The sequence below is a fragment of the Phocoena sinus genome, chromosome 11 (genome assembly GCF_008692025.1).
Source record: "Phocoena sinus isolate mPhoSin1 chromosome 11, mPhoSin1.pri, whole genome shotgun sequence".
NCBI classification, from domain to species: Eukaryota; Metazoa; Chordata; class Mammalia; order Artiodactyla; family Phocoenidae; genus Phocoena; species Phocoena sinus.
This window is the reverse complement of record NC_045773.1, coordinates 68,984,642-69,010,877: the sequence shown is the minus strand read 5'-3', so window position 1 is coordinate 69,010,877 and position 26,236 is coordinate 68,984,642. Positions and strand designations below refer to the sequence as shown.

The 26,236-nt window shown below is 42.9% G+C and overlaps 1 protein-coding gene across 1 annotated transcript in view; it reads left to right on the top strand.

The window, feature by feature from the left end:
* Nucleotides 1-26,236, top strand: part of KIF6 (kinesin family member 6) — a 382,614-nt gene that overhangs the window by 195,095 nt on the left and 161,283 nt on the right. The window contains exons 11-13 of the mRNA XM_032648910.1: nt 1,156-1,261; nt 2,118-2,256; nt 6,598-6,813. Coding sequence (XP_032504801.1) covers nt 1,156-1,261; nt 2,118-2,256; nt 6,598-6,813 — 461 coding nt within the window. The remainder of the gene's footprint in view (nt 1-1,155; nt 1,262-2,117; nt 2,257-6,597; nt 6,814-26,236) is intronic.

The window sequence follows — 26,236 nt, the reverse complement described above, 5'->3', positions numbered from 1 at the left end:
GAGCCTAGGGGAGAGGTTGGCCATGAGAAGGAGGAAGGATAGTATCCAAAATATTTAAAAGAAGGAAGAGGGCCTGAGTAGTAAGACAGAGACCCTGGGAGGTGAAGGAAAAGGAAGCCGAAGGAGCCCCCTTGAACGGCTTTGACTTTCTCAGTCTAGTGAGAAGCTGCATTATTGATGGAGAGTGAAAGAGTAGTGGCGGGCTTCAGGCTGTGGAAGGATTTGGAAGAGCCACTGTGAACACTGTATGTCAAGCAGGAATGATTAAAAGGGTTTGGAGCATCACTGAGGTCCCAGCTCAGGCTGAGTAGCATGAATTTTTTTTTTGAATTTTATTTTATTTATTTTTTATACAGCAAATTCTTATTAGTTATCTATTTTATACATATTAGTGTATATATGTCAATCCCAATCTCCCAATTCATCACACACACACAACCCCACCTCTTTCCCCCCTTGGTGTCCATACGTTTGTTCTCTACATCTGTGTCTCTTTCTGCCCTGCAGACCGGTTCATCTGTATCATTTTTCTAGGTTCCACATATATGCATTAATATACGATATTTGTTTTACTCTTTCTGACTTACTTCACTCTGTATGACAGTCTCAAGGTCCATCCACGTCTCCACAAACGACCCAATTTCATTCCTTTGTATGGCTGAGTAATATTCCATTGTATATATGTCCCACATCTTCTTTATCCATTCATCTGTCAATGGGCATTTAGGTTGCTTCCATGACCTGGCTATTGTAAATAGTGTGAGTAGCATGAATTTTTAATGAAACTAATTTTTTAAAAAACACAAAAACGTATTCATTACTCTCTGTATTAATGTTGCAGCTAGGCACAGGGGCATACATAGAAAGTCAGCTTGGCTAGAACGCGTATTTTGTAGAAATCAAATGATTCCTGTATTGAAAGCTGCATGTGCAAAGTCATTGGAAATTAGTCAAATAATTGCATCATTTCCAGATTTCACTTTGTCGATTTCTTTCCTCCCCCTTAATGTTTATAGTCAAATCAGATAACCATATTTTCATAAGGAAGTGAGAACAATATCCTGTACTTCAAATGTTAACCATCAAAGTAATGCCATTAGAATTTCTAAAGTTTCGAGGTCATAGTTGATTCTCATACATTATGTATTTTTTTAGGCTGGAAAAGCGAATAACATCCTTTTTGGAAGACCAGGATCCAGAGAGTAAACTAGAGGTTGGCGCTGATATGCGTAAAATTCATCACTGTTTCCATTATTTAAAGGTAAATTTAAACATTTCCACTAGTAGAAGCCATTGTCTGCCGTGTTCAAACTGTAATAAAGCTTTCCTAGTTGACCAGCTCTTGAAATGTTTAGGACCTAGCTTCCCATGTCTAGAACAGTGTGATCTTCGAATCAATGCTGAGAGGATCAGTGAATTTCTTCAGAGGTTGTATCTTACTTCCCAATGAGTAAGCTCAGACCTTGGGCTTCTAAAGCTTTTGTCAGGAATCTCTACCTTCTACACAGAATAGTTCCGTGTTCAAAACCTACTTATTCTGAAGCTATAGCAAAAGAATTGTGTCCTTCATTTTTCTGCAGCAGCTTCAGCCTTAGGTTTTCCTTTCATGATGACACAGCGGCAATATCGTTAACCTCCACTTCTGCCTGACTTGTAATTTGGCTTACTTCATTAAGATAACAGACGTTTGTTGTGAGTCGGCTCTGGACCAGGCGTAGGGAAGGCAAAGTTGAATGAGTAAGTCACGGAGAAGACAAATATGTAAAGAATAATTAGAATACATGATAAGTGGTTTTTTAGAAAGTGTGAATTAGTGGTATGGGGTTATGGAGAAAGGGAAAGTGTTCAAGAGGAGATAAGGTTTGAGCAGGAATTCCCTGGTTTAGGGAAGCAGAGATAAGGTAAGGGGGAGGGGAATGAGGAAGCAGGACAGAAAGAAGACAGGCAGGAGGGGGAGAAAGACACGTTCAAGCAAAGGCATGCAGTGCAAGTCAGGGAGTCAGAGGAGGACACACACGCCTGATGTGTGCAAGGCATTGGTAAAGGCGAAAAGAATCAAAGAAACAAAGACATTTGGAGTTGAGGTATGGACGCTAAGCTCTTGTTTCATCTTTCAGAAATTATTGAATGACAAGAAGATCCATGGAACAAGCATAGCCTCCTCTGAAATCAAAGATCAAAACAGTCAAGAACCATTAAAAGAGGAAGAATATAAAAAGCTACGAGATATTCTACAGCAGAGGGACAATGAAATCAGTATCCTTTCTGAAGTGATGAGAAAGTCTTCTACTGGCTTGAAGCGGGGAACACTTAGCTGTCTTCCCCTAACCACACACCCCAGCTCCCCACCCAGATTCCAGCTCACATTGCTTCTTTCCATTTAGAAGTAAAATATCCCTTCGGCAAACACGTGGTAGGAACTAGTCAAAACCAGAGTTGCTATAAAAGAAAAAAAATTACTTTGTTTTTAGCCAGATATAGTTACTATTATGGGAGATATTTCAGTTTATTGAAAAGCATGGGCTTTCTTACACCATGTCTCAACATTAAATTTCTTTTAGTATATTTTTTGACTACTCCGCAGTGCTCTTTCTGTTTTAGTCCTGAGCCAGTAAAGTTAGCTGGTTATCTTTAGCTAGCTGACCAGACACTGGGCTGACCACAGCCTCATTATGGCCCAGAATTTGTGGCTGGTGTGTGGGTGAAACTCAAATGATGGCTGAGAAATGACAAATGGTATTTAGCTTATGAAGAGCAGAGATTGATTTAAATGTAACTTTTTACTTAAAAGCCAGATCTATTGCTTTGAGTTCCACTTACAAATGTGTAGATGAGTGTTGAGGACAGACGTCTTACGGCTCTAGGAGACGGCATATTGGGTGCTGAAAATGGTTAGCAGCCCACGAGAGCTGCCTCTCTTACAGACCAGGTGATTGCTGCTAAAAAGCCCCTATTGGGCGGTTAGACCTCAGGTCTCCCCAGCATTTCTTCACTATTGTTTCTTATTTTATCTTTCAAGCTTCTTGCAAAAGATTTGACATTTTCATTACATTTGCAGGCTTTACACATGCACAAGCAACGGTTTTAGTCAGTTCTTTATGAGCAAATATTTTTGTTCCTTTCTTAAAAATTACTAAAAGGCATTTTAGCTTTAGCTATTGTGCAAAATTCCTAAAAATAGCCTACATGAAGGAAATCCAGTAATAAAGAGGTAAAACCAAACCAAATATGAGGTAGGCATTCTGCCTGATTAACTTCAGTCTCTGATTTTAGTTGAGTATTAGCAGACCCTGTATGTCTGATTCAAGTGAGTTTGAGCTGCTTTATTATCCAGCCAGTAACAGTAGATTCGACTGTGCATTACACTCCCACACAAGCCCCTGTCTCTGAGCACTGCCCACAATGTTGTCACCCTTGCATTCCTTTTCCTCTCTCCTACCCTATCCATCTCCAGAGATGGTCCCAGCCTAGACCTCAGTCCTGGCCCCAGCCCCAGTCTGAGCTCTGCTTCTTTTCCTGGCCTTGATCCTAGTTTAGGATCATCTCCCCTAAATACTCCTACCAACTCCTTAATCCCCTTCTGGGCTTATGAATGTCTGTGTGTATGGGAGGAATGAAATGAGATATGACAGAGAGGGAACAGTCTAGGCTTGTTCATATATGTTTATTTTGAGAAGAGAGTGAGAGAGAGACATACATCATTCTTCACTGGTAAATCCAGGTACCGCTGTCCCTGTGGGGCTGCACTGGATTCTTTACTGACTGTGAACAGCTCCAGCAGGGTCCCCGCCTTCTGAGACTCATATTTGCAAGTGAGGGTGTGTGGGAGGCATGGTGAAAAGAGCACTAAACTTAAAGTTCACACCCAGGTTGACGTCCTAGCTCCTCACCCGTTATCTCTGTAACTACCCGGTGAAGCTGGTTCTCGCCGGCGTCACAGTGCCAAGCAAAGTCGGTAAGCTGCCTTATGGCAAGTGCTCTGAGCGCCGTAGAGTGTTATGTCGTGGAAGATAGGACCCCACAGACACTGGGCAGACTCAGAAGAAGGAAAAAGAGCATCTAAGAGGTACTCGTCACAAAGCTTACATTTATCAAGGGCTAATGACCAAGAAAGGCTCCTGAAATTTCATAGTATCTCACAGTCAGGTTGGAGAATATTTTCATATCTTTTTTGGTAGAACCAAGAAGGCCAGGACAGTGATAGGAGGAGTGAGAAAGATACGGCTTAGAATAGGAGAAAAAGTGATAATACTTGAGCTCAAGAAAAGATAGTACTGCAAACAAAATGAGTGAGCAGCATGGAATGTTCTTGCAAAGGGAGGGAAAATGGTGTCATTTCAGTGACATTATCAGTCTGAATAAAGTTCAGACATCCCTTCACAAAACACATAACAAGGTGACACTTAGTCCCCAGCCCTGCACTTGGCATGAGTGAAGGCCCAAGTGAAACGGGAGTGGGAAGGGGGGCAAGACAAAGGAGAGGTGAGAGGAAGGGAGGCAGCAGAGAAGCTGCATCTCTACTGTGGCTTTTATGAATGTAAATCAGATGAAGACCATCGAGGGACTGCCCATTATACGTAGAGCGACATTCACACTCCCTCCTCCGGATTAGGCAGCCACACGTGGTCTTGCCCCTGCCCAGCCCCTGGCTTCGTGTCTTCCTCCCCCACCCTGTACATGTTAGCCTGCGGTCACAGCGGCCTTCCTGTCGTTCTGCTAACACCCGGTTTCTCGGCCTCAGCACTGCTGCCACTGGGGCTGTCCCGGGCAGTGGAGGATGTTGAGTGGCATCTCTGGCTTCTACCCACTGGACACGAGTAGCAGCACCTACCCCCCACTCCAGAAGGACAATCCAAAATATCTCTAGACGTGGCCAAGTGTCCCGTGGGTGGTGAAATAGCCCCTGCTTGGGAACCACCGCCCAGCTCATTTCTCCTTAGGGTTTCGGCACTCACCACTTCCTCTGCTTAGATGCCCTCCCTCTGTCTGGTTCTTGTTGTCATTCAGATCTCAGCTTAAATGTCACTTTTTAAAAAGCCTTTCTTGAGGCTTGAACCTTTCTTGAGCACCCAGTGGAGAGCGGCCACTCAGTCACTCTTGACTTTTTAAAAATAAGCATTCTGGCACTTTTACCCTCTAATGTCGTGTGTGTGTGTGTGTGTGTGTGTGTGTGTGTGTGTGAGAGAGAGAGAGAGAGAGAGAGAGAGAGAGAGAGAGAGAGAGAGAGCTGTCTCTCCAGTAGGACATCTGCTTCATGAGAGCAAGAAACCAGTCTGCCTTTTCATCTTTCTATCTCTGTGCCTAGAATACTGTACTGCCGGCACACGGTATAAGCTCCAATGAGTATCGTTGACTGAGTGAAGGAAAGGACGTTGCCATGGCCGTGCACGAAACAGTGAAAGTATATGATGGTCTTGCTAATTATCCCCACACAGCGCAGTAGGGAAGCTGGACAGAACCAATGCCTAGACACCACAGAAGTTGTGAACACCTTTGGTAAATACAAGCTTTTTTGAGGCGAAGAATGGAGGCCATGTCAGGGCATGTGAGAGAAAAACTGGTAGTGCTTCCAGAAATCACCAAAAAGGTGAGGTCAAAGCTGAGACGGAGGATGGAAGTCAAGTGCATTCCATGTTACCTGCGCAAGGACGAGTGTACCTGGATGCCCCCCCTCCACTCCTTTCTACATAGCACTCTTCCCTCCCACACCACCTTTGTGTTTCCTCAGACTCCTGTTTTAATGAAGCCATCTCTAGGGCTGGTGAAAGCCTTGAATTCATCTCACTGCACATGCAGGTAGAGCTCTGAGATTCTCAAGAGGGAGTATCGTCTTTTCTCTTCGTGATGGCAGAACCCCTTAGAGTTCTTGACATCTTGAACCTGAAAGAACAGTAAAGTAGGGTAGAAAGGAGTGATTTTATCACTCAGAATCAGTGCTCCTAATAGATCTAAATGGCCCACAAAATTGGCATTTTAAAATGATATACCTTTACCAATAATTCACCTCTTTTTGGTGAAATTAGAGGGACCAAACATTAGAGGCTTTTTAAGAAAGTGACTTGAAGCCCCATTTGAATATACACTAAAGAAGCATGTGTTGGACATGGGGGTGCTCTGGCCACCAGAACTGACTCGGCTGACCTGCCAGCTGGGGGCGAGGGAGAGGGCGGGGCTCTGGCATCCTCCCTCCCTCCCCATCCTGCTGCCTCCAGAGCAGCTTCCTGCATTAAAGTCCTATTTACTCACAGGTGGAGACGTAGCTCCACTGTCTACTACTACCTGGTGTTCATTTTCCTTTTTATAAACCCTTTCATAAAAGTTTTAAGTCCGAATTAGTTTAAACTCAGAAGATTTTAAAGACCTTTGGGTTTGCTAATTTTTCATATAGTGGTAATGGTGCCGTATTGAAAGCCCGGCAGCCTCCCAAAATGATCCATCACTGTTTCAAGGACCTCAGGAAGGTGAAGTCTTTCTTTAGTCCATCTTTACTGCATGACAAATAGCAAATATTATTGGGAATATTAATCTCATTTGAAAATGAGTGTTTTGATCATTATAATCTAGCATGAATCACTAAATCCTTAAGTCAAGTTTTAGATATTTTGGTAACTATGTTAAAGAAGGAAAAGAAGAAAGCTCAGGATGCTCTCCACGTCTCCAGCATGGACAGGAGTGAACTGAGACGCTCCCAGAGCTCCCCCTTCCCACCTGGGAACCCGGAAGGTCCGAGGATGTTGCCACCCTCAGCTCCCACTCAGGCCCCGGACTCCAGCACTTCTCAGTACAGATCCAGTTTGCTCCATGGAAAAACAGGTCAGTTATATTTATTGATATACATAAACTATATAACTGTAAATAGAAAACATAGGCTGTCAAATTATATATCCATATAAAAAGTAAACAAACATGTAAATGATTATAATTTTATTATTATATTCATCGTAAATCTTATCCTTTTTAATATTACATTTCTTGAAGTTTTGAAGTTGTAGTAGAAGCAGCTGCAGCAGCAGTAACACAAAACCCCAAGTAAAGTATATCCACCCTAAAAAAACTTCATTCTCCATAATGGAATGCAGTGTAGCATCCTTTAGCTTTCAATGTGCAAGGACAAAGGCTCTCACAATTCATTTGTTAGAATTAATTTTTTATAACTAACAAATCTCTTAAATGCCGGTTTCTAAAGTTGTTGACTGAACTGAAAACACAGAGTGTGGGTTGTCACAGAGGCTGAAATAGAGGGTCCAGGACAACAGCAGAAAAGTTAACTCTAGAGAAAGGAACAGAAACGTCCCTCCAATAGAGGAGGGAAAGAATGATCATCACTAACGTGATGAAGCAGTGTTTATTTCTAAATCTAAATGAGCTATCTGCAGCAAAATAATTTTAAAATAAGATCACAGTCTGCCTTAAAGGACAATGAATACACACAATTTTGTCAGATAATAGGATTGACAGGGTCGGACTAACACTGAGGCACCTTCCCCAAGTGTAGCCTTTGATAAGTGTGTCGGTACTGCCACAAGAGCAACCACAGAGCCATGCTAGAAGCCCAGATTGGTTTGTGTATGTTACTCTTTCTGTTAGACCAGCAGAACATGATGTATAGTTATGTGACAAATGCCTTTCTCCTGAAGACACTGAGGAATCTGAAGTATGGAATGTACCAGAACAAAGGGGTGAAGAGCTTCCCTTTTGGCAACGTAGGTTGAAATTTTCCATGTAAACATTTGTTGGGATGGACAACCTGACGTGTGTGGTTTTCTAAAGGCTCTAGTTTGGGAATAATTAGAGTATGGTGTTCATTAAGAAGGACACTGTTTAGTTAATAAAGACAAGACTGAGAAGCCTGGAAGTGTATTTTGTGATGTTATATTCCTGTATCTCTTAATTCCAAATCTCCTTGCTGTGAATATTTCTTTAGCAACACAGTAGGATAAATTCAAAATCCCAGGAAACAAAAATGCTATTTTTACCATTGATCGCATTGATCGTGTTGGCTGTAGACAGGGAAAAGCAATCATTCTTCTCTGTGATCGTTTTCCGTACAGTATTTCTATACTCTCTTATGGGCAACAGCTGGTTGGAAGAAAAGAGGTCCTCTGCTTTGGTGAGTTCATTAGTTCAACCATCATATTTTTCATTCCTTTATTCATTCAATATATATTTATTGAGTGCACACTTTGTTCTAGGTACTGTGCCGACTATTATCATATGGCTAGAGCTTTACATAGTCGTTGTATGTACCAGGTACTATTCAAAGTTTGCTACCTGAATGAACTCATCTAATCCTTATTCTATAAGTTCTTGTTTTACCCCCATATTATAGATGAGGACGTGCACGGACCAGCACAGTCCCTGACTTCAGAGCACGTACAGACTAACAGGGAAGAGAGCCTTGAACAATTAATTGCAAAAGTACACCTCTGTATGACTGGGAAGCACACACTAGGGAGGCTCTACCTCAGGTTAAGACCAGGAAGATCCAAAAGGGCCACGAGAGTAGGGGTGTGGCTGGAAGGAACATTGCAAGCAGAAGGAATCACTTCAATAGCTTCCAAGGCCTTTGTGGTGGAAAGGAGCATTTTATGAAGTGGAAAAGGCAGGTGTGGTGGGATCCGGGGAGTGGGAGCCTGGGAAGACAGGTTGAGTGACATGCGTAGAACAGATTGGCAGAGGGCGCAGGACAGGATGACCCTTTAGGAGGCTGTTGCAGTCCAGTAGTCCCAGCCAGAGGATGGAGATGATGAGAGAGAGGTGGGAGATCAGAAACACTCCAGGAGGTAGTGTGAGCAAGGCTCGGTGACTAGATGGCTATGGCGGGTAAGGGTGAGGATTGGTCCCCAGGTCTCTGGGTGGCTGGTGAGGCTCTTCACAGAGGTGAGAAATGGTGCCTCCCATGGCCCAGCGACAATTGGCATCATTGGCTGTAGAGAATACAGCACTGGCGTCTCTGCCGAAATGAAACGTCACAATCCGTTCCTGTGTTAGAACCACATGCGCTTGATGGAAGGAACTCTCTACTGGCCTTTTCCAAAGACACACACCATTGTGCCTGTGCAGAAATGGCCTCTGATATCACTGCCCAGCCCCTTGCTGTATGCCAGACCTTTTCTATTTCTATTTGTTCTTGCCCGCACCATCTCCCTTTTCATAATTATTCTTCCCATAGTATCTCATAATCTCTCTCCTAACTCATGATTATAGTTAACTTTTTCAGTAACTCTTTTTGTCCCTTGATATTGCTATTGAGACAGACTATAGTTTTGTTTGGAGGATGAACTAAGTTCACTTGAATAGAAAATCACTGAGAAAATAATGGAAATTGTTTGCAAAGTCCAAGTACAAATGAGGTAAAAGAGTTTTGGAGAAAAGCCTTATAGCTGAAAGGGTTTTTGAGTTGTTTTCACTGTCATTGGATATAGTTCTAGCAATGACTTTAAGTAGGAATAGGCTCACAAATGGGCTGATAATAATCTAACCATTTGGAGGAGGGATTGATGGGGGATTGATTTTATTTTGGCAAAACTACGGTTAGAGTGAAAATTGCTGCGGGTGAATCAGTGCTGCAAAGCCACAGGTAATGGGATAGTTTGTTGCAGTGTTTAACATCTTAGTAGGTGATTAGGCTTATATTCATGTACTATTTTATATACAAGAGGCTTGTGTAAACTATACCAAATGCAAAAGGTTAATAAGCATGTTGTTTGGATGGAAAGTACTACTGCCTTATGTAGGTGTTGTCAGATTCTATTAACCATCCCTGTCTTAATGCGGAAAGCGAGTAAATTTGACCATCTTCCACTCTGAGACTGTTGTGGAACTGTTTCCTCTTCAGTAACCCTCCCCCTTTTTCTATTCACCCCCACTTTAGGCTAAAAATGACTTCTTTCAAATTTCTTGTGTGAAAAGAAAATGAAACCCAACTCGTGGTTCCCCAGAGAACCCCACCCCCAGTCGTTGCATGAGGTGCCCGCCAAGACAGAGGGAGGTTAGGGGCTTCAGGGCCTTTTGTTGTTTTGGAGGTTAAATGTCTGTTTCAGTTTTATGGGAATAATGACAGGGATTGTTCAATCCCACAGTTTGCAAAGAGTCATTCATATTGGTCTCTTTAGAAGGAGTAGAAGGAGTGTTATAGTTTGGGGTTTTTGTTGTTGCTGTCTTGTTGTGGGTTTTGTTTTGTTTTTTTCTGTTTTAGTTCTCTGGCTGCACGTTCCAAATAGTTACCGGAACCGGTCAATATTCCAGAAGTCCCTCATGACTCACCACTTCCTTTAAGGTTTGAGATGCTAACAGAATCCACTCCTCACAGGTGACGTCATTGACATTTAAAAAGTGACCTGAAAGCCATGGCCTGGAGGCTCCAGACTCTTTTCTCTTACTCACTGGGGGAGAATTTGTTGAATCCTCCATATACGCAAGGAGGGGCCCAGGGTGGTGTTGACCGAGGACTGAGGTGAACTGAGAAACGCTCTCTGGCTCTGGGAGCTTAATTTAAATGTTGGGGCCTGGTTTAGTACCCAAAGAGCAGAGAATAAAATAACAAGTGCTATAAGCAGGAGCTACAAGACATGCTACTACAGGAATTCAAAAGAGAAGGGAAGAGTTTTAATCAGTAGATCAGGAAAGACATTACAGAGAAAGCAACATGGAAGTTAGGCCTCAAAGGATTGATAGAGTTTGGATATTCAAAGATGGAGGGAAGAACATTATATAACATTCCAGGTTTAAAGATTAATATGAGCAAAGACTTGAAAACAGGAAAGCAAGGAAAAAATATGTAGAGTTGGCAGGAATATTTGTGTAGCTGGGGTTTTGGAGATTGTTTTAAAAAAAAAATTCGACTGAGTACACTTTAAAGATCTTACTGTCTTTATGCAACCATTCGTGAATCAAGCAGCATCCAATCTAGCAGACAGCAAGGAGCTCTGAGGGGCTGTACAAAATGAAAGACTTTTGCAGGCAGAAGGGAGCGGGAACAAGGAAGTTATACTGGCAAAAGGCAGCTTGGTTATGGCAAGGTCGCTTTCCTTTGGGGCACGTCAGGGGTCTGTCAGGCAGATTGTCTGTCTAGTGCCCACCAGGCGATTCTTGATTGACTGGTTTAAGACTCCATTTCCGGAGGAGCCAAAATTGTAATTAAGTCTCCATTTGGTGATGTGGGGTTTAGCATAAGTGACTCCATTTGGAGCCTGTTGTCTTGTTTTTAACAAGATGTACAGGGAGTCAGAATAAATAGGGTAGAAAAATGATTGAAAAGCTGAAAAATAAAGGAATTATATAATCTAATCACCATTTTTAGCACTGTTTTTATGACAAAATGTATCCTGCTGCTTGCAACGCCAAGAACACAGCCCTATCACTCTGCCAGCAGGGGAATAGAGGTCTTCTCTCTCTCTCTGTCTGTCTTTCTACCTCTCCCTCTCTCACACACACAAGCACACATGCACAGACATGCAGAGTCTTGCCCAGACTTTAGCAATAAAACATTATTCTTTAATCAATTATATATTTATTTACTGTCTGGAATGTGTGTAGTGCTGTGCTATTCAAGATGATGTGTAGAGTATGAGACATTCTATTACAGAGCTTGTGGAAAGCATGAAGGACTATCCTTAGCTGCAGGAGCAGGGGCTCCTAATTAATTCATTAAATACATGTTCTTTGAATTTAAGCAATGAACCAGGCAGTGCTAGGTGCTGGAGATTAGAAGGTGACTGAGACGCAGTGCCTGTTAGAGGGTTTACAGTCTAGAAGAGGACTTACGGTGAATATGCATATATGGTGCCATGGGACATGGAAGAGGAAGGTCAACTCTTCCTGGGCAGGTTTAGGAAACAGGTGCGGAAGAGCTGGGCCTTGAACAAAATCTTCACAGAGTAATCACATTTACTTCTGGCAGAATGAATAGAGGAGGGAAGAAAGGTCAGAGCACTGAGGACTAGGAAACTTCTCAAGCAAATTCATAGGGGTGTGGAACACACGGTGTGTTTGTGACATTGCAAGCGTTTAGTTTGGGTGGATTTTAGGATTTGTTGGATGGAATGGTATTTAGCAAGAAATAAAGCTGAAGAGGGACCCGCTCATGAGAAGCTTAAAAGACTTGCTTCCGAATTTAGAACTTTATTTGTTGGCAGTGGGGAGCCATTACAGCTCTTTGGTATGAGAGTAATGTGGCCAGATTTCTGTTGAAGAAAGATCATTGATAGCGACGTGCTGAGTAAACTGGAAACTGGAGGGAAAGTGGACAGGATGTTCTAGTAGCCATCGAGGTAGGAAATTAAAAGGGCCAGAATCAAACCAGACACAGTAGGGACTGAAAGGATGAGAAAAGTGTTTGCAGTACCTAAGGAGAACTGACTTGTGGCTGCTCAGAATGAGGTTGAGATGAAAAGTCTAGGAGCTCTCCCAGGTTTCTGAGCAGATATGGTGCCATTTACCAAGCCAGTGAATACATGAAGAGAAGCAGGCTTAGAGGGAGAGTTTATTTGTCAAATTATGGATATGTTGAGAATGAGTATGAGGTGGAAGTGTCTAAGCCAGCACATACACAGCTTTAGTGCTCAAGGGGAGGGGTTAAGTAGAGATATGGATCTGTCATGGACTTGTAGCCATGAAAGTGGACAGGGTCGTCCAATGAGACGGGTAGCAAAGGACCAAAAGCAGAACACTTAGGAGCCCCAATAGATGGTGTAGGCTGAGGCAGAAGAACCAGCAAGGGAGAACTTGAAAGGCAAGACAGTCAGGAGAGAGGGAGACCTCAGAAGCCAGGCTAGAGGCTGAGTTCCAAGGAGGTGGTTGTGGTTGACTGTATTGGATGTTACAGAGTGGTCCAGTAAGATGAGAACTACAGAGAGTCCACTGGGTTGGATGGGAAGTGATCAGTGACCTTTGCCAAAGCAATTTCAAAGATTGCGAGAGCAGAAAGCTCACTGTACCAGATTGAAGAGTAGGAAGTGAGGAAGTGAGATGGAAGTGGTCACACAGGTCACTGGAGTTTAAGGAATTTTGAGGCTGGGGTTGTTAAGTGGAGTTTCTTTGTGGGCGTTGAAGTCATTCCGGGTATTGGCAGGAAAGGGGGCAGAAAGGAATACTGTGAGCCAGGAGCCCAAGTCAGCTTGGGTTAGCTGCCTGGTTTGTTCACTGTTGGATCAGTCTATCTATCTATCTGTCTGTCTGTCTGTCTATCTATCTATACGTACATATATACATACCAAGTAGCCTTAAGTTACAGCATCACAGAGAGTGGGTAGCAGAACCAAATGGCACAGACCTCAAAGGAGGAAAAGATTTGGCTTTGGTGTTTAAAAGAGAAAAAAAAAAGTGATTTTGAAATGGTATCGAGGAGCCAGAAGAAGGCCAGCACTCAGCACTGTCTCTGGCCCTTCTGGTACTTACGTTACAGGAGAATGAACGTCCTCCACTTGAGAGGGCTCCAGAGCAGGCAGTATCCTTGAGGGAAGAGTCAGATTTCAGTGATTAGAAAGAGCTGAAGGGGGTGTTTCATGAAGATATCGAGCATGTGAGAGAGTTTAATCAACAGTGGAGTGTGGGGTCCAGAGAGCAGCCTAGGACAGGTTCTCTGGGAGGCCAGTAGTGGCAGGAGGGTTGGGTGGGATGAGCAGAGGTAGAGCAAGGAAGTCAGGAGTCACATGTGAGGTAACAGCCGCTCGGAGGGGCTTGCATCGTATGGGTGGCCGAAGATGACAGGGATACAAGTCGTGGTAAGATTGATTATCCTTGAGGCTACAGGCCTAATAAGTGTAGCAGATTCAGTCTCTTATTGGTTTTTAAATGATATGCTTCTGAGAATTCCCTTTTAAATGAACTCTCCCTGGATGATGTGTTGGAATGGAGGTGGGGAGAAAGATCAGCTGGCTTCTAAAATGTTCCACTCCCAGTGAAACCCCAGCCCCTGTGGAGGTTAGGACAAGGATACAGCATGGAAAAGCTTGGGAAGGAGCTGAAAATTGTCTCTCAGGTACAGTTTTCCCCACCTTGTGGCGAAGCAGTAGGTATGGCCACATATGCTCATCTCTTGATGGAGTCCTGCTTGGTTGCAACAGCACCTGCTCTCCTAGGGATGGGGACACCGGCCTAGGGGCTCTTCTTGCATCAGTGGCAGTGGTTGTATGGTTTTGTAGATATGGGTCATTCCTAAGTCAGATATTTATAAATTTGATGTTGTATTTCCTAAATTGTAAGCTGCTAAATATGTCTTCACTGTTCAGAGGCTTCCTCAGAGCCCCCTCTGGAGGTAGCACAGAGACACTAAAGCAAGAGAAATAGAATTGAATCAAGGAGCTTCTTTTTCTCCTATGTTTGACTTGGGTCAGTCAGAGATGAGAATCCTTATGTGACAGTTTTAACTCTGTTACTTCCCTGTGACCACAGTATAATCAGACTTCATCTTGCGATGAGAGACAATAATTGCCCTGAGCTATGGTATTTGCCTTCACCCTGGAGCTCGAGAATTCCATCAGCACTCCCTTTTTCAAAACTGATTTTCTGGGATTTATACCAACAAAGATAAAAATGGTTTCTGTCAGTGTGTTTGGTAGAGAATGTATTTTGGAAACATGATAGATGAACCCTGACTTTATTTGGAGCCTAAGACATGATCTTTATAAAACATCTATCAGTTGCTCCTACAGCCCAAGCCAGAATTTGCCACTCTGCTCCTACTACAGTTAGGGTTAGCTGGTTTTCATGTTTATGATTATGTTATTAATATTTACCACAATCAGTATATCCATTCAGTGGGGAGCAGGTGTGACTGAAACGGCCACCATGGAAGCAATAAGACTTTCTGCACTGTGCACATGTGAAGTTTGTCTTTTGACTAGAACCTCAGTCATTGTTTGAGAAGCCCTTTGTCACCTGTTTCTCTGCTTCTTAACCTCCCTCAGCCAGAAAGCTCTGCTCAGAAATACTGCTTCACCCTATCTTGCTGCATTTCAGGCTGATCTGTCTCTTCATCCTCTAATTATGCTACATTCGTTAATGCCGTGCTTCCATGAATCTGTTAAGTTCTTTGCATTTGGTTTTCTACTTCATTTTGGTGAACAGAGATTTCCTGGGAATCCTATAACCATCTCTTTTCTGAACTTCTTGAGCGGCATAAAGTTGTGTTGTGTTGAGCACCTTCTACAAACAATACAAGAGGGGTGTATACCCTCTGGCAGGGACAATAAAAGTAAAATAGAGGACAGTCAGTTAAATTTGAATTTTAGATAAACAACATATTTTGTTTTCTGTTTGAGTAGGTCCCATTCAGTATTTGGGACATACTTATACTAAAAGTTATTCATTATTGATCTGAATTCAAATTTAACTGGGAAATCCTGTATTTTATCTGACAACACTTCCCCTGGCCCTTTTCTTTGTGATGTTTCCTTGGTGTAGGGAATCATAGGTAGCCTTTAAGGAACTGCTCCAGGAGAGGAATAGGGAGGTCTCTGTGGGCTCGTTAGCACACAGGACACTGCAGCTTTCTGTACTTTGTCCCTCATCTGTTTCCTCCAAGGCTGGTGGAAGTCCAGGTTTCTGAACCTAGGAGGAGGACAGAGGTGCTATAGTACATAGTATTCCTCACACTTTTGCCTCGAATTCCCGTCAGCATCTCACTGGATGCTTGTGCACGTAGAACACTGTTTGCAGTCTTTTGCTACTTGTCGAGTTCACCTGGTACTAGTATATCCAGCTACTTATTCTTCAGATCAGTTGTCAGTGCCCAGGACTGGCTTAGACTATGGCAAGACATCATGGCACCATGGCCATATCTTGTTGTGAGTGTGTTCCTAGAGCCCAGCCATTTGTATGTGGTTATTTTCAGAAATATGTTTTATAACCAATACTTTCATTAACAATGTGGCCTATTCCTTTGGAAGTTTTTCAGATGCCCAGAAATACCCTGAGCCTGGTTTCCTCAAGGTGACAAACCAAAACAGAACTATTATATATGCAACTTTCTTCCACTGAAATACCCTCCACACTCACTTTACCAACCTTACAATCAGGAGAGCCTGTGGAAGTTTATGAACTTCTCAAGGCGTCCAGACTTAGAAGCTTCCAGAACTCAGTTCTGTGCGTAATGTCATATGCCTTTGCCAAGTTGACAGATATAACAAAGAGCTAATAACATTTAACACTGTAGTTTTCCCATCTTCACTGCATGATGAAAATCAACTCAAGGATACCCTGAGTTTTTAGATGATAGGGTTTCCCTCTCCAGCTGTGCCACTGAGATGTGTTTACAGACGGTAAGCTCAACACTTACCGTCTGGATGGTTTGAGTGACATTTTGCAGCATGTGAGTGACTTCACCCGCAAGGGTTTAATGGGTTCAGACAGTGGTTCTTGCAAGAAGTGCCATGTAGTCACTGGCTCACCCTTCAGGCCTCATTACCAAATAGTGGTCTAATTGAGGTGTGAACACCACCTGGGCTTTGAGTGTATTCATGCTATCTTTTTCTTTCAGTAGAAATTTATATTACTGATCACAAGGTAATGCCCGGCATATTCTTTTTACAGGACTATAGTATAGAACTTCATAGTTCAAGCCCTGTGTTGCTTAATCATCCTCCTTTATTACAGTAAAACTCTCAGTGAGATATGTAACCTCGGTATTTTACAGTCCACCGATAATGACATGAGAAAGACAAATGGAGTTTCTTTAACCATTAGTCTGCAATGCTCATCACTTAACTCAGATAATGCACAGTGACTCTAAATCACTTCTATCAATCCCAGCTGTACAAATATACGTGTGTACGCATACTTTCATACACGCACACAACAGACATTCACACATAACACACAGCACGCTTACACACTACACACATGCACGCACACTGACTCTCATCTTTTGGGCTTTTCTAGTATATCCTGTTCTAGTCCTCTTAGTCTGCACTAAATTAAAGAAATCTCCTGCCATACTTGCTGGTCCAAAACTATCTAAATGGTTGATTTACTGACTCATCGGTTAAATTTCCATTTTTTTCCATTCCATTAAGTCTAGCAGCTACTGGGTTTCTATCCTCTAGCATTTCTCTTGCCCTTTATGATCTCAATGAATTCCTTTGACCCACTTTATTCTGTAAACACAAGCAGGATCAGAACGGCATTTTGTATGTATGAGATAATGGAAAAGTGATGTTCTGCCTAATGTGGGGGTTTTTTGTTGATTTTTCTCACCAAGGCCCAAGATGGCTTTTTGATAGTGTCCTCCAGGGAGACAGACTATTGTGCTCTCCGAACTCATCAAGGTTATGTTAGCTCGGATAAACAATAGATAGGCTCTTTTTTAAAAAAAAAAATTAAGCAGAAGTAAAAACTTAATTGGTTTTCATTTTCATTTCATAACATCATTGCTCATTACCCCTTCCATTTTAATTCCATATGTTGTGTGAAAGAATCGATTCTTGCCGTTAGCAAACAGAACCCATAGAACTTCATCATCCGCAGACACATTGCTTTGGTATTCAAAGTACCATTTTTGTGAAATAGTTTTGTTTGACAGAAGATTGACCCTGGGGTTTAAAACCCCAGTTTTCACCAAGTGCAGGCAAGTGAATAGTGCAATAGATGGTGTCTAACGCATCCAGGGGGAGGAACTCTCTTCAGTCCCTGTCCTTCCCTGTCCCTCACCGATCTGCCAAAGGTTAAGATGGAAGCTGCCGCATCTGGATTCTCACCATGACTCTCTCCTTTGCATCCTTTCCTGATCCCTAACAGTAAAGGCCTCTGGTGGGGGTTAGGGATGCTCTGCCCAACATAGCCTTCTCCCCTAAGCTTGAAATTGCCTCAGTTTCAGTTTCATTTGGCCAAATGAAGTAACAACCTTTAAAAGGTTAAGCTAGAGACACCCATTATTCTACTTCAGTGCATTTCATTTGGTCAACTCTTTACTTAGCTAAGATAAACACAGGTACTCTGAGGAAATGACACATGTGAGTGGGGTACCACAGTGATGGAGGCCTGTTTTCTAGAAGCCTGGAGAGCAGGCCAAAGGGAGAAGGACAGGGTACAGGGAGGGAGCATGGAGAATGAAGTGTGCTGCTTGGAAATGTTGCTGCTCTGACCTTCCTGTCCTCTCAGGGCTCACTCCACATGAGGTACAGCTGTCATTTCACTGAAGTTAATTCCTGGGGTTACAGAGGTCAGGGAAGAGCAGGAAAGGGGTCAGCGAACCAGCCACAGTCAGCTGGTCTCCTGGTAACTGATGCTGAAATCTGGAGAGTTTATTATCAAGACAGACCCGACATTTGTTGCGTGCAGACTGTAGAAGGATTTTGTAAGATTATTCTATGTCGTGTGTGGCCACACATCCATATGGCTTAGCAAGGATGATGCCATAAAACTTTTAATTTTACAAGTAATGCTCATACATATTTTCCTTTTAAAAAATTAAAACCTTACAAATAACACTGTTTCCTTTGACAACTCACACCAATCTCCCAATCCCCACCTCCCCAGTTAAAACTATATGTATGTTTACTTTACTTTTTCTTTAAATACGTACATATATACTCACACATATGTATATGTATGTATATTTATATATAAATAACATAATTCCAAATATATAAATAATACAATATATAATATAGATGATATTATTTATATATTTATTTAATATATAAATCCATTTTTTATATAATAAATCCATAGAGGGCTTCCCTGGTGGCGCAGTGGTAGAGAGTCTGCCTGCCACTGCAGGGGACACGGGTTCGTGCCCCGGGTCCGGGAAGATCCCACATGCCGCGGAGTGGCTGGGCCCGTGAGCCATGGCTGCTGAGCCTGTGCGTCTGGAGCCTGTGCTCCGCCACGGGAGAGGCCACAACGGCGAGAGGCTCGCGTACCGCAAAAATAAATAAATAAATAAATCCATAGAAAATGTATAGCATTATTTAATTTGAATATATTTGTATATTTCTCCTTAAATTCATTCATTCAGTATTCAACAGACGTTAAGTGCGTACTCTGTACTGGAACTGTTCTAGGTGCTGGCAGCTGAACTCTGAATAAAACAAAGATCTTTGCCCTCATGAAAGTTACATTGTAGTAAGTGCTATCATTCTGAAACGTCTTTTTTCACTCAATAAGATGTCTTGGAGGGCTTCCCTGGTGGTGCAGTGGTTGAGAGTCTGCCTGCCGATGCAGGGGACACGGGTTCATGCCCCGGTCCGGGAAGACCCCACATGCCGCGGAGCAGCTGGGCCCGTGAGCCATGGCCCCTGAGCCTGCGCGTCCGGAGCCTGTGCTCCACAACGGGAGAGGCCACAACAGTGAGAGGCCTGCGTACCGCAAAAAAAAAAAAAAAAAAAAAAGATGTCTTGGAGGTTTACCCACTTTCATACATAGATCCACTTCAGTATTTTACATGACGCGTAAATGTGGTCATGTCACAGGTGATTTAGACATTCCCATACTGATGGAATTCAGTGTCATGAAATTTTGACCTAGCAATCTGGTGTGCTGGGTATTTCTTTGCAGTTGGCTGACAGTGGAGAGGGCCCCCTTGCAGCTTTTGCTTCCATTGCTGTGGTGGGAGAGATGAAGTACCTGCATCTCCTACATCACTTTGTGATGGTTTTGTCAGGTGTGTCCTGGTCTGTCAGACCAGAGTGCAATACGAGAGAAGTATTTGAGGGAGTTGGTGAGGAAAATTTTCTTTTCTTACTTAGGATATAATGCATCAAAGGTTTAATGGTAAGAATCAAAATCAGAATGGTGACCAGGAGAGTAGAAATGGAAGAGAATCATGGGTAGGGAACTTATGAAGGGATGGCAAGTGGGAGAGAGCTGGGAGGAATACAGCCCAGACCACAACAGTAGGTGACACAATCGCACCAAAGGAGAGGAGAGGGGGCCAGTTTTATCTGCGTCCAGATCAAACATTGGAAGAAGGTCTATTTTGGTGTTAATCTCCTATTTTTCATCTTCCAGTATGGTTCCTATTCATGACATCACCTAGTTTTCTTTTTAAATCCTCCTGAACTATGAAAGCCTGCATTCCTGTCTCTAGACATTTGGGTTTGATAAAGATGTGGGAAAGCCCTTTTGTCTGAACAAACAGAATGAGGCTTACAAGAAGAGCCTCAAATATAGAATGAAATCCCATCCTCGTAATTGAAATATTTCCTTTACCTCATTCTGATCCACGTGAATTTAATGTGCATTACATGTAGAAGTTTTTTTCATATAGCTTAATCAGGTTTTGATGTTCAAGTTAGTATTATGTTATTTTCCATTTGTCCATCCATCCATTTAACCTGAAAATGATTAAACCAAGTAGTAGAGGACATCATCTCCAGAAAAAAAGAATCTTGAGTTTGAATGATTATTTTTGGAAACTTCATCCAAGTAGTTTCATTAAATGAGGTAATTTAATGTGTTTCATTACATCTTTTTTTTCTATGTGAATATATATGGCCTCTCTATGTGTTGATTAGCAAGGAAAATATTGGGGGACTTCATTGAAGTTTGAATAATTTCATTTCTTTGTATTTCAGGGTTAGTCTAAGGGATGCAAAAATTAAATCTTATACATTTTGTGTTTATGTATATATGTAATTAATAGATATTTAGAGAACACACTTGCCTTCTTTTTCCACTGTGTGCCCTATGTGAAAGAGGTTTTTCTGTCTCTTTTAATCTCTTGCATCGTTCTCTCTGCTTAAATGCTAATGCCTAAATGAAGATGCCAGTGTACAGGTGGAACCAGGGAGGTGAAGGACAGGGATTTGCTCCTCATTTGAGCATTTTAACTTCCCAAAGGAAAGAGAAGAACAACAACAGCAAAACTTTTTAAAAATATTTATTTATTTATTTGGCTGCGCCAGCTCTTTCATTGCAGCACCCGGGATCCTCGTTGCTGCATGCAGGATCTTTTAGTTGCGGCATGCAGGCTCTTAGTTGTGGCATGCGGGATCTAGTTCCCTGACCAGGAATCCAACCCATGCCCCCTGCATTGGGAGAGTGGAGTCTTAACCACTGAACCACCAGGGAAGTCCCAACAAAATTTTTATAAAGAAAAAGAACCTACCAACATTTTACAAGTTTCACCACTAGATCTAGACAGCGCTTTCATAAATGTCACTGTTAGGGGAAAATCCAGGTTTTGTGCGGCCTGAAGCTTATGCAGTTTGAGGGGGTCCTCTTTAAGGAAAAGAATTAAAAACTATTAATTCAGAAGTAGATATGAAATTGAATATTAATGAAATAATGAGAAAAGAACTTAATCACAGCACATTACAAATTTTAAAAAGCTAACAAATAACAAAATCCAGAAAAATACAGTATTTCAATTAGCTAACTGCTTGACACACCTCTATGATACTTTTTCTCTACGTTTTCACTGCATAATCTTTGATCACTACTTCATATGACCATTCGGTAATATTATTTTCCATAGAGAGAATAGAAAGATTACTCAATTTATCTTCTAAGCATGGTCAGCTGAAACTTGTTTATCTTATTGGTAGTTTAGAAAAGATTCTTTCAGCTTTTCAACTGGTCACTGTTAATGTCGTGTAAATTATTATTGTTGTCAAATTTGTGAAAACTCCATCCTGTTTCCTTTTATGTAAGCTATCAGAATTGGAGGAATTTTTCCACCTCCACGGACTCGTCTCTGTGTTCATACATTCAAACCTTATTTCTATTCCAATACCAAAATCTAGCCCTGGGTGCCACAGGGCATGTTCATATCATGGCATAACCTCAGACCTGTACCTTCCTGCCACAACGCCGGGTGAGATGGCAGTGAGTGGAAAATGCATCGCAGGAGGCTATTCTGACACTAGGACCACTAGCAATAACTTAAGCATAAACAGAAGCAACTAAAAGCCATGCAACTATGTTATGCTAAAACCAGATGAAACGCTCTCCTTAGTCAGATCCTAAAGCACCAGTGGTGACTCTGGCACTCCACACTTCCAGACTAGGTGAGAAGTGGAATGGAGGGGAAATCCAAGTGGAAGATCCAGGGGTCTTGACCGATTGTGATTAAAATATCTTACTTTTGAAAATTTTACAGTACCTCATGACCACATCCCTGTACTACTAAGACCCACTCAGGGGCTCATGCAAGAGGGGCTCTAAAAACGGAGCCTCATTAGTTTCATGGTAACGATGCCTCAACGTACTGTGGATGACGGTGAGTAGAGATCGAGAGTGAAAACGTGGGAGTCTGCAGGGAGGAAGAGGAGGAAGCCTGATGCATATGCCACTGACACTGGGGGACACAAACCTCGCATCAGGGTGACTGACCCCAAAAAGGCAGCCAGATCACTTGCTGTAGGATTTCAAACGTCATGTTAAACTCCAATGGGAACACCAGCAGGAAGCCATCCGTTACATTATGGAAGAAAGAACATGAGTTCTGGAGTCATGAAGATCTGAACTAGAATCTTCATCCATATGCCTTCAGTAGCTGTGTGACTTTGGGCAAGTTGCTTAACCTCTCTGAGCCTCATTTCTTTTATCTATATAAAATGGAGGATGATACCTACTTCTTTGGGCTGTTGAGGAACTAACTGAGAAATAAAACTAAAAACATATAGATGTGCCTGGCTCACAGGACCGAATTTTAGTGGATGTCCTTCCAGGAGGCAAAGCTACAGGAATGTTTCAGAACAGAAACATTCCTGTAGCTCTTCATAATCGGTCGATTTGTGTTAAGAACCTAGCCTGTGGTTAGAGGTACAAGAAATAGAAGCTAGTTGCTGGCTGCAAGGATCTGCAGGGGCCCAGATGGATGTCAGGGTCCCAGCCAATGTGAATGAAGCCCAGGATGGGCCTGCAGTTCAGCAGGGAACTGAAGTAGTCGGCAGAGAAGCTGGGGCAAAACGCTTTCTCACAACCTGTGCCTGCATGGAGGGGAGGAAGGGAGAGACGGTGACAGGCAGACACAACGGAGCCTAGGCTCTCCGCCAGGCGCATTAGAACACTGGCAAGTGGTGGCGAGACTCGTCCTAGAGCTCAGTGGCTGAGGCTGCTTATGTGCAACCTGCCACGGCCAAGACTGGGCACAGGCTGCAGGTGGGAGGCCGCAGACACCCCGGGTCCTGCGGGGCTGGGAAAGAGTGAGGCCGCACCTTCCAGAAAACCTGGAAATGCTCCCTTCTTTATGGTCCACCAGCATCACAAGCAAATGAACAAAGGATGGCAATTGGAACGTACACAAAATCCTCCATTAGACAACACAGAATCATAGGACAAAAGAAAAGAATAGAGTTCAAAAATAATGTTGTTTCTAACCATCACCACCCCTTTAGTCTCTCTGCAGAGACGAAAGGTTCTTCCTTGTATTTCTGGTTCTTTATGCTGGCTTCTTCGTTATTGGTCGTAGCCTCTGGAACCCATCCCTCTAGTTCAGGGGTTATCAAACTTTAATGGGTATAGGAATCCCTTGTTAGGATCCTCGTGGGTGGACCCTGGGAATCTGCATTGCTAGCACAGAGCTCACACTTTGCAAAACTCTGCTTGCAATTATACTAGAACTCTCCCAACCCCGATCCTCACCTTTCTTCCAGGGTTTTGTTTCTGATCATCTGCAAGTACAGGCTGCTAGGCACGAAGGTATTAGACAAATGGTGTGTCACACCTGGAGAAGGGGACTAAATTTTTATCAAAAACATGAGACTTTTCATGGCACTTGGCTGCACAGAAAGAAAGAAAATATTTTATAAAGAAATGGAATAGTCAAGTGGTAGCATGTAGCCTCATGGGGAAAAATATATATTATTAGTATAAATATATTTTTATTATTAAAAATATATCTCACCAGCCCTCTGGTTGCCCACCAAAGGCTTCCGGAAAAATAACCAGATGAGGGTCAGGACCCTCAGGATCTGCTTATACCAAATCCACAAATCCTTGGCTCCCAGATCTTTGGTCTGCATCTCCTTCTACCCCATCTCCCTAAAGGATTTCAGCCCTTCTCAAAGCTCAGCTACCTCCCCTATGTGGACGTCTCCACACCTCTGTCTCTAGCTCTGGCTCTGCCTGTCTCTTCAACCCCTAACTCCCATCTCTACCGAGATGACCCTTTGACAACAATGAGAGCATTTGTCAAGCACTTTTATGTGCCAGGCTCTGTGCTAACTCTTCGCTTGCATCCTCAAAGAACCCCCTGAGGCAAAAGTAACGTTGTTGTCCCCATTTCATAGATGAGAGAACTGAGGATGTGAACATTTCAGTAAGTTGCCTCAAACCATAAAGCTAGTAAGTACCAGAGCCCAAGCTCCTGGGGTACCTCCGTTAGCACCCTTAGGGAAATGTGCTCCCAATTTCACTTCCTTTTAATTCCCTAGCTCCTCCTCCTGTATTTTCCTACCTCAGTTGATGATCTCAGCAGCTGTCCTGGTAGGAAAACTTCCTGTGATTTCAGATGCCTTCACCCCCTAGTTCCCCGCAACCAAACTGGTTATTCATTCTGGCCAGTTCTCCCCCTGAACTCAGGAAGCTGCCCTTTCTTTTCCATTTAATCGTCTCTCACCTGTATTATTTTTTTAACATCTTTATTGGAGTATAATTGCTTTACAAGGGTGTGTTAGCTTCTGCTTTACAACAAAGTGAATCAGTTATACATATACATATGTCCCCATATCTCTTCCCTCTTGCGTCTCCCTCCCTCCCACCCTCCCTATCCCACCCCTCTAGGTGGTCACAAACCACCTAGCTGATCTCCCTGTGCCATGTGGCTGCTTCCCACTAGCTATCCACCCTACGTTTGGTAGTGTATATATGTCCATGCCACTCTTTCACTTCATCACAGCTTACCCTTCCCCCTCCCCATATCCTCAAGTCCATGCTCTAGTAGGTCTGTGTCTTTATTCCCGTCCTACCCCTAGGCTCTTCATGACATTTTTTTTTCTTAGATTCCATATATATGTGTTAGCATACGGTATTTGTTTTTCTCCTTCTGACTTACTTCACTCCGTATGACAGACTCCAGGTCCATCCACCTCACTACAAATAACTCAATTTCGTTTCTTTTTATGGATGAGTAATATACTCTGAGAAAACCATAATTCAAAAAGAGTCATGTACCAAAATGTTCATTGCAGCTCTATTTACAATAGCCAGGACATGGAAGCAACCTAAGTGTCCATCAACAGATGAATGGATAAAGAAGATGTGGCACATATGTACAATGGAATATTTCTCACCTGTATTTATTAAAGCTGGTTTCTTTTTCTCCATTCTTACTCTCCAAGCACTTCCATGCCGCCACCAGGTGAGTCGCCCGCAAGACTACCTGGATCTCTCTCACCTGCTCAGCTGCCTTCATGGTCTTCCCACCCCGACACGTTAGAGTTCATACTTGGAGCGCAGCCCAGCCCTGAGCCCGCTTTCTAGCCTCATCTTCCCTGTGCATCCCCCTCTGCCTTTCCCTAACTGAAGCCACCCCAGATGGCATGCCCCATCCCAAACACGCACACACACATCACCCCATCTCTCCCTAGGTTTTTAAAGTGAGGTCTGTGGCCCAGCTTCATTAGGATCATCTGAGAAGCTTTTGAAAATGTAGACCGTGCAGGGCCCAGGAATTGGGAAGAAGGGAATTGGTCTGTGTCTAGAACAGCGTTTCCCAAAATGCCAAATCCTGAGCTCCTGCGGGCAGTTGGTGAATATGGGTCCCGCTACAGGCAAACTACATTTTTCCAAGTTCCTTATATGATTCTGATGTACCCTAAAGTTTGAGAATCCCAGAATTCTCCTCTCTGTAAGACATCCTGGATTCCTAGTTAATAGGATACAATTTTCCTTTAAAGATGAGCAGCCAAGAATAAGTTTCCAAAATAACTAAGCTGACTCTCTAGTCCCCAATCATTTATAATCTGTTTGTTAGATGTTCACTTACGGAAATGTGGAGAGGAATAGCCCAGGGGGATGGGCTGTATGGTAAAGAGGACAGGGAGAGAGAATGTGCAGGAACATTAGGAAAAGCTAGGAACATGAGTTGGGGGCAGGGGGATGTGGGGGGTGACCAGAGAGTAAAGGGTTGTCAGAAGTGACTTCAGTATGGCTTTATCTGGAGGTCTGGCCCCATAGGACCACATGGCAGCTGTCACTGCGGTTGAAATTTCTCACTGTTTAATATATACAACAGGTTAGTCTGGTGGTCAGGAACCCTGAACACTGTGCTTTGTGCTAGAATAGACTGCTTAAACAGATCAAATAATCCCTTTCTCTCCACACAGACCCAACTGCCTAGGATATTGGG